The sequence below is a fragment of the Cylas formicarius genome, unplaced genomic scaffold (assembly GCF_029955315.1).
Source record: "Cylas formicarius isolate icCylForm1 unplaced genomic scaffold, icCylForm1.1 PGA_scaffold_5__7_contigs__length_24384050, whole genome shotgun sequence".
NCBI lineage: Eukaryota > Metazoa > Arthropoda > Insecta > Coleoptera > Brentidae > Cylas > Cylas formicarius.
This window is the reverse complement of record NW_026844341.1, coordinates 20092733-20101606: the sequence shown is the minus strand read 5'-3', so window position 1 is coordinate 20101606 and position 8874 is coordinate 20092733. Positions and strand designations below refer to the sequence as shown.

General features: G+C 36.6%; 1 protein-coding gene and 1 non-coding gene across 3 annotated transcripts; one reads left to right on the top strand and one right to left on the bottom strand.

Moving 5' to 3' along the window:
• Positions 1 to 4022: 4022 nt before the first annotated feature.
• Trnam-cau (transfer RNA methionine (anticodon CAU)) lies at positions 4023 to 4094 on the bottom strand. Its single transcript has one exon. It is a non-coding gene; the product is annotated as a tRNA-Met (tRNA).
• A 397-nt stretch (positions 4095 to 4491) lies between these two features.
• LOC132702350 (serine-arginine protein 55-like) lies at positions 4492 to 7708 on the top strand. 2 transcript variants are annotated; one of them, XR_009618879.1, is made up of 3 exons: positions 4492 to 5345; positions 6060 to 6425; positions 7208 to 7347. XR_009618879.1 is itself a non-coding variant. In XM_060670931.1 (2 exons), the coding sequence occupies exons 1-2, from the start codon at positions 4738 to 4740 to the stop codon at positions 7476 to 7478; spliced, it is 879 nt and encodes a 292-aa protein (XP_060526914.1). In that variant the 5' UTR covers positions 4492 to 4737; the 3' UTR covers positions 7479 to 7708. The 2 variants fall into 2 exon arrangements, 1 of the variants encoding a protein (XP_060526914.1); XM_060670931.1 differs by lacking the exon at positions 6060 to 6425 and having other exon boundaries at positions 7208 to 7708.
• The last annotated feature ends 1166 nt before the right edge of the window (positions 7709 to 8874 follow it).

Below are 8874 nucleotides of genomic sequence, written 5' to 3'. Positions count from 1 at the left end.
AGCAATCACAAAAGATATAACTTCGTCAAATGCTTCGTGCACTTCACACTTCTTTCCTGTGTTGAGTCATATACATTAAAGGTAAGCATAGTGGATAAGCTGGAAGCGTTTGATGGGTGTATCATAGAATATTAAGGATACCATGGACTGATCACGTTTCAAATTCAAAGTTCAACATTTAGTGAACAAGGAACACGACCTTCAACTCATAATGGAAGTTAAGATCTTTGATTTCTGGTATTTCACAGTTAAACCAGCTTTGTATTGATATTTTAGCTACCTCTTGCCCTATTAAGTTTATGGTACTATAACTAAATTTTAATGCAGTGTTATTTCTTCTTATATGCACTTTCAACTTAGACCAAATCATCTCAATACACTAAATATACTATTGGCCTATTTTGCCGTCGAAATTGTTTTGTTAGCAATTAGCAGCATTAGCAATTGACGTTGGGAACTGAAAATTCAAAAAGTTCGCAACGACGATTTGATAGATTCATCTTCAAATTCTGCGTTGTTTCCCCGGGCTTCACAATTTAAAGTTTTAAAAAACAGGAACCTTCAAAAAATGTTTAATTATAAGATTTTAATAAACATGACTGTTGTTTTTTACAAATCGCAGAACTATGTAGGAAACACAAAAATACAAGAAGAAAAATCGACAGGCACACATGACAAAAATAATTATTTTAAAACTTACCTGCAACATAACTTACCCTTACCCTTTGAACTATACAGTAAAAACAGCCTCGAAGGGTCAGAGCTCGAGAATTAGTTACATAAACACGTACTTACTGGAGGGATCACATTCAAATACCTCCATAATATATACGAACTCTTAAGAGTAAAATTTCAATTTCATCTCAGGCAAAACCTACTTAATGCAGAACAAAAGTCTGTTAAGATGGGTTTTACCACGGTACTGCGAACGTCTGCGGGTACGGTACTGTAAAAAACTCGTCAAACCAATAAATGTACTATAATTTTGGTCCTACAATTACAGTGAATTATTGAACAAGATATTCTCTTTACCAAAACTTACCGCCATAGAGTCATTCGTAAAATGGGATTTAAATACCTTCAAACAGAATGAACACTTGAAGATTTAATTACCTCCAGGAAATAAGAATAGATTCTCATTAAATACAGTTACAAAAAAGCTCAACAAGTTTTCAATGCTATTAAAAACAACATGTATGTGGTAGTTTAGCTGAACAAATGGGGCATTGTACGTCTTCCTCTATATCAAAGAAAATCAAATGTAATCAATTTAATGAATTTACTAGTACTTGTTGAGCGCTGTACAAATACATTTTAAAGACTGGAGACTCTTATATTTGCATGAAAAAATTACTCTGGAGCCACAGATTGAAAGAAATTTAGATGTACTTATTTAGGTGATTATTAATAATTTGTATGTATTTAGTGTCATCGCATTTTCTATTGATACTAATGAGACTTTATTATACCTAAATACAATATAATATGATATTTAATCTTTATATTTTTAAAACATCAAAGTATAGAACAAGGCATGTGATATTGGATATTAAAATTATAAATTGGTTAGTTTTCTCTCCATCCTCCTAGCAGGCCATAAATTTTGTTTTTTTTTTAACGTTTTTCTATCCCAATTTAAGAAAGAACACTTGCCTTACCTTAGGTCATTTTAACACTGGCTTATCATCTTTTCTTTTCAGATTTCCTCTTAAATGCGAAACACTCGCACGCCTTAAACAAATCCAAAACGCGCGCCCCTGTCTAGATTGTCGACCCAAACAAATTCCATTCGTACGGAGGCACGACGGCCGTTTTGTATGAGTCGCGGGGTAATTCTCAGCAGTTTGAGACGCGAACAGCCGAAGGAAATTGGATAGCGACACCGGAAAATAACCCCGGACCGGTTAAATAAGGTGACGCGTATGCAAAATGCATGTTAACCTGTTCCGACCCGTTCGAAAGGGGATTGGACTCGTGCCGCCCCCTATCCCAGCAACAAATATAGCAAACGGCTCGCTTTGAGAAGAAAATTTTGCAAACAACAGCTTATTTTGTCATCTAACGAAGAAATATTATTAGGCAATTCAATTAATTAGATTTGCCGCACTACTTTGATATCGGCAAACAAATTCACGATTGTCTTCAATTTTTGGCAAGAAGAAAGAAATTCAGAGTTACCATACGTTTATCCTCTGCGTGTATCAAATCTCGAAAATTTATGCTCATTGTTTGTTTAAGCTTTCCAGGGTCCATTTTAAACGTTTTTCTAACAGCCCTTTATTTTCATTTCCTAGTCAAGCATTAACCCACCTCCTTTGGAAATGCAGAAATTTACGAATTATTTGCTGAGCTACTACTACTATAAGAGCAGTTATGACGTGTGTCTTCAATCCTGTGAGAACATTGTACTCTGAGTAGGCAACCAATTATACGCTTGTTATTTCGCGAATTTGTGAAGAAATTAATTTACTTCTACTGGTGGGGTTAATTTATAAACATTTTTTAAAATAATTAATTCTTATGTTGCTCAGTATTGTAATAATCCATATACCATCGCAAAAACGTATATTCCTGAGTAACTTTGGGTAACGCCACCGCCAGGCACGGATCATCAAAAAGTCACAGAACATAATATGAATTGCACAGACCAGTAGATATTACAATTCCTCAGATAATCTCATTTTGTTTTATTAATAAATAATAACTCATCGCTTTAAATTTTATCATTTACGTATGGCATGGTAATATAAACTTGTACATTTTATTTGGAAATGAAAAATAAATCAGTATTTTCGTATTCTTTCCGTATTGATTCAATTTTCACCAAAATTTGAAAATAATTTCAAATTTTTCCCTGTTTCAAAAAAACAAAAATTTTGATTAAATGTACATACTTGTGTTCAGGAAAATACGTGTGCATTTTGTGTATGTTTTTTTAACTAGTACTCCAAAGAAATACATGCTGCCATTTTTTGTAAATGCGCTCTTTTCGAAGAGTTTTTAAAAGTTAAATTATTATTAATACTTCCAAATGACAATGCATAAACAATTCCACTTAGGATGTATCGGTGGATAAACATGAATACTGAAAACAGGTCATTCGTGAACTTTTTTTAAATAAAATTTTCCTCAGTTTTCTACCACACCGCCACGAGTCCAGATACCAGCGGAATTTCGATATCAAAACTTTCGAATATTCACGATAAATTGGTGGCTGCGCAAACATTTAATTTTCAGGTTCATGTAAAAAATAATAAAGCCACTTCGTTAAATAAAAAGGGATATCGTTTTACGAGGTGGTTTATGAGAGGGTTCGCACTGCGAAAATCTCCCCGTTTTCCACCCCGTCCCCACGAGCGATTTAAAAATTCCATGAATATCCTGGGCATAACCTATTTGTTAAAGCGCTCAAAAAAAAAAGTCGCCGAATTTATTATTATTTGCCCCGTTTACGTTTCGGCATCTTCTTTGCCCCTTCAGCGAGTAAATAATATATGACTAACCACGCCCGAAAATAAACACTCGTGCATTGGCGTAGAGACATATTTTATAAGGAACAACCACGGGTAAGTATAAAATAAACAAAAATAAATCGTATTTTCGTCATTGTCATCTTCAAATTGCTTTTTAACGATGGCATGCAGCCGTGGTAACATTAAGGAAGCAGGGGATATTCTTTTAAGGGCGGGCAGGTATTATTTCACCAAAGGAGGTCGTATTTCAAAATTATCTTACGACACATAGCTTGCGTTTCAACAAGCAGGCAAACAAAGTTTGGTAATTAAGGAAAAACATTTGTTTGAATTATAAAGCATCCGGAAAGTCGGGTTGTGGCTGACTTATAGGTCCCGTGGGCATTTACTTAATGTCAGTTGGGTAAATCCTTGTTTTGACTAAAAATACAAACTGCTAATGGTCTTATAATAATGCTAACTTTTCCTCGAAAATCATTACTGACAATGATCCTTTTCATATTTTAATATACATTTATTTCGTGGTTGAAAGAAATGAAAAAAAATTCTTAGCAGAGCGTGGTTTCGATCCACGGACCTCTGGGTTATGGGCCCAGCACGCTTCCACTGCGCCACTCTGCTTGTTTTATTATTAATGCAAAGCGTCTAAAAATCGTACGTAACTTCGAAATCCATTGAAAAGACTTTCGTCTAATCTTTTTTGGCAAAAAAGGTTCATGTTAATTGTAATTTTTTATCAGAAAGTTCAAAAAATCGCAAGCAATAACTTGGGCAACTTGCGCACATTATTCTCGTTTACTTTCAAAGTTGCGCTCGTAATTTATAAAAGCCCCCAGTCGCAGTCTTACAACATTGATTTAAAAAAAATAAATTAGTGTGCGGGGTTTGTCAAAAAGCAAAACCACACGGGGTTCATAATAAAATCTGAATCAAAATTTGAAATAGATTTTCGGACGCAAGCGATGGTGCTGCCACCGCGCCAATCATTTTCTTCTCCCTGCCATCGATCGTCCATTTTGTGTGGTTATGTTGCTAAGAGTGTTGATGCCGATCGGTCCGGTTCATTAAGTCAGGTAAATCGCTTGTAATTGCTTCGGAAGTGCGGCTAATTGCCTCTCGAGGGATTTAACGTACCCATTTGCCTGTCGTTTCTTAATTTACGCTGACCGATTCGGCGTGAAACTCGTGTTTTCGTGCATTTCTAACCTGAAGTAAGTTCGCGCCAAGCGGCACTCTGACGCCCCGAAGGAAACGTCCGTATAATATGAGTTCACGCGTTTACGTGGGCGGTATCCCCTACGAAACCCGTGAGAGGGACCTAGAAAACTTCTTCAGAGGATTTGGTCGCATACGCGACGTTCTCATCAAGAACGGTTATGGATTTGTGGAGTTTGACGATTATCGTGACGCAGAAGATGCGGTTTACGAATTGCACGGTAAAAAGTTACTGGGCATGCGAGTCAGCGTAGAAATGGCCCGAGGCAGACCCAGGGGACGCGATCAAGAATGGTTCTCGAGCCGTGATCATCGACCACGTGGCGGCGGACAAGGGCCCCCGGTCCGCACGAATTACCGCATTTTCGTCGAAAACTTGTCGTCGGGGGTGAGCTGGCAGGACCTTAAAGATTATCTGCGACCCGCCGGCGAAGTTACATTCGCCGACGCCCACAAGAAGTACAAGAACGAGGGTATCGTCGAATTTGCGTCGTACGACGACATGAAGAATGCCATCAGAAAATTTGACGACACCGTTTTGAACGGAAGACGTATCCGTTTGGTTGAGGATAAGAGCGCCAGGAGGGGCAGCAGGAGCAGAAGCCGATCGAGGAGCAGATCGTCCTCGGGCGATAGCAGAAAACGCGGACGCTCCAGGTAAGTGGTTATCGAAAATATCGTTGTTAAATTTTCTGCGCGTAATGACGATCGGCCATATTGTGACGTAGGTCGCGTCTGCCGACCGGCTGGCGCGCGTCGATTGGTCGGCCGCGTGACACTTTGCGGCGGGATTTTTGAATCGGTTCAAAATTTTCGACACGTTTTTTTACATCGATTGCAGCAGCGATTAACTTTGTGCCAGGTTGCTTTCGTTTTCTTTTCTTCTTTTTTTTTCTTCTTTTTCGTAGTGGCGCAAGTTTAAAAACGAAGTCCGTTGTTTATAAGCTTGCGCTAGGGTTGGGGTAAATTTTGTTTGTGTTAACCTAATAGTTGTAACACTTTGCCTTAAAAATGTATCGCATGCGAATTATTTTATGTTTTTCAGGAAGTGGGTTGTATGCGCGACTATCTTAAGGCTCGTTTGTGTAATGGTTGTCACTTTCTATGTAGCGGGTGTCTCGCGATTAACGTCGCAGATCACGGCCCGTTTATTTTGAAAGATAAAATAAGAAAAAATTCGGTGGGATTTTTTGGGGATACAAATATGTTTTCCATTAAAATTCAATCAAGTATTGCGGGACATCCCCGTGTATATATTTTGTGCATGCGCTTTCCTAATTATTTTTCGAGCCCCCACTATCTTTCCTCAACCCCCCCTATTCTCCGCGATGCGTGTGGAACCCACTCTAATCCTCGTATAATTGATTTCAGAATTGGACATTGACTTTTGGGCAATGACCAGCCAGTAAAGCAATCAATGAATTACCTTACACAAACTGAATGAAAATAACGAACTCTGTAGTGTGTCGAGGGCCAAAAAGCGTTTTCGTTACAAACCGACCTCCTCGTCACCTCGTGCGTGTCGCATAATGTACCAACCAATGACCAATTATAAGCAATTTTAGACAATCAATGCAGTACCGAGCAACACAGACGTTCGCGCCAAAAAATATAAATACATGGCGCACAGACAGTCAATCCCGCACAGGGCCAAAAAATACGTAAAAAATCTAAAGGGGGCGATGCAAAAGATCGGGGCAATGCGTGTGTGTGCGGGACCATTAAGCCTGCCCAATGGTAAGATGGCTGACCGTCGTAATGATATAGTGAACGTTATTTTTTTTTTTTCTGTTGATGCATTTTACTTTCCTTACATTCTGTTTGTATTTTTTCCGACATTATATTTTTTTCTTAATATTGTGCGGTGGGGCGGGTCTCCACTTTGCAGCAGCGTCGTCGCCCCCCTTGAGGAGGTGGCCCGGCAATGCAATTGCGACGCGTACAATTGGTGTTTAGCTTTCGGTAAGGGCTATCAAGGGGCTGACATTTTCGACCACGTTGTTGAGGCTTTCTGCGAGATATTGCTATGGAGGACACTACCTCGGGCTTGGATGTCACACACGTCTGATGACAGAGACTTGTGAATAATTTTGTCAATTTTTTTAAATAGTTTATTTATTAACCTACGCAAGATGTTTTGATAACAATCGAATCACAGTAGGGGTATCGGCAATATTGTCAGAATACTGCCTTAATTTTAGTATTTAATAATAGAACAAAAACGTAATTTTTATTTTGCTTTTAAATTTCTTAATTTTTTTGCTATTTAGCTAGCAAATATCACTTGCAAAATTTTGAAAGTTTTTATAATTGCTAAATAGTAATTTATTTTTTTTTCACTTTGCTATTGAGTTATCTGCTATGCGCCATCGTGGCAAATATTCTGAGTGTTCGTTTGTAGACCGCAGTCCATCTTGACTTTACTAGCAAACATCTTTCGTCTGCCCGTGATTAAATCTGGGTCAAGTTAATTTCCAAATGTTTCCACGCCGCCTAAAATCGCGCCCAATTCTTTACAGGTCTAAATCGAACTCTCCCGTCAAAAAGGAGAAGAAGTCGTCGCGTTCGAGGTCGCGGTCTAGGTCGCCCGAGAAGGAGAGGTCCAAGTCTAGATCTCCATCGAAGAGGAAGTCGGTGAAGAGATCCCGATCGCGGTCTGGCAGCCGTTCGCCCGAGAAACGCTTCAAGGATAAGTCGCATTCACGGTCGCGCTCCAGGTCCAGATCCAGGTCGAAGTCCAAGAGTCCCGAAGAGAAAAAGTCAAGGAGCCGGAGCAGGTCCAGGTCTTAAAACACTCTTGCCCTCCTGGCCACGGCGTCATAACCTATCTGTGCTTTTTCTTACAATGTTTTTTTTTTTTTTAATATTTTGAAGACGTCCGTGCTAGGGCCGGAGTGTCCTGGCGACCGGCCGATGATTGATTTCCATAATTTCAAAAATTCATAGATTAGTTTAATTTAGTTTGTAATTTGTAATAGTAATGGAGGAAATATACTGAATAAAATGTCTTCAACTGTTGTTTCTATTAAAAAAACATGTCGAGGAATTCAAAATTCAAAAAAATTCAGAAGTAAAGTAAATGTAAAGAACATAAGAAAAGAAGCTACTGAAAAAAATGCTGTTGTTTAAAATAATTATGTCATTTATAATTCTATTCATAATGAACGTAATATATGGAAAATTGAATTTTAATGATTTTTTATAATAAGCAAAAGTAAGGTAGTTTAAAAATGCCAACTATCTCTAGGAACTTGTTATCAAGGTAAGTAAGAACATTTTCAGTAGAAAATTTTCAAAAAAATTAAATGAATGGAGCTGCTCATTTTTTCTTTTTTTTTGTGTTATTTCTCTACTCTTTCCCTCTTCACACTGTCGTGCATTAAAAAATCAGTTAAATAAATTAAATTAAAAATAATTCTCTGAATAATTTTTTGGGATTATTTTAAATTTACCTTTTTTCATCATTTTATTGAATTTTAATTAAATTGTTTTTTATCAAACCCATTTACAATTTCCAATTTATATGATTGTCTTTAGAAAAATGTATTTTGAATTAAAGAAGGGTGTTTAAAAACGTAATTAACACTAGGAATTTGTAATTAAAGTAAAGACAAATTGTTAAATTTTTCTTTTTTTTTTCATTTGAGTACATCCCTTCCCCTCACACTTGCGAATATTAGAAAATGTAAAAAATTGTGATTTTTGTTAAGTGGTTTGATAAAAGTTTCAGGGTTGTATCAAGAAATTTTTGACCAAATTCGTTTGAAATTTTATTAAATTTTGTACTCTATGAATTTCTACATTGTATTCATTAAAAAGCGTATTTTGAATTCTTAAAAATTGATTGTGACAAACAAATATCTAGTAAAAACGTAATTATAGAAATTTTTTATCAAGGTAAATTACACATTTTTTCAGTTCAACATGAAATAAAAAGGAAAAATTTTTTTAGTAATTTTTTTCTTTTTATTTTGTCTCCTTACACTGGCGTTTTTTAGAAAATGTAAGAAAAATTAGATTGAAAGAAATAATCTATAAAACCGTTCAAAAAGCGTACGATCTAGCATTTTATATTTACTTTTTTTGTTTCTTTTATTTTAATTTAATAGTCTTCATACGTTTTCCCAATAAAGTTTTAATCTATTTCCAGTTTGTAATTTAATTTTAATTTTTAACTATCTTTGCT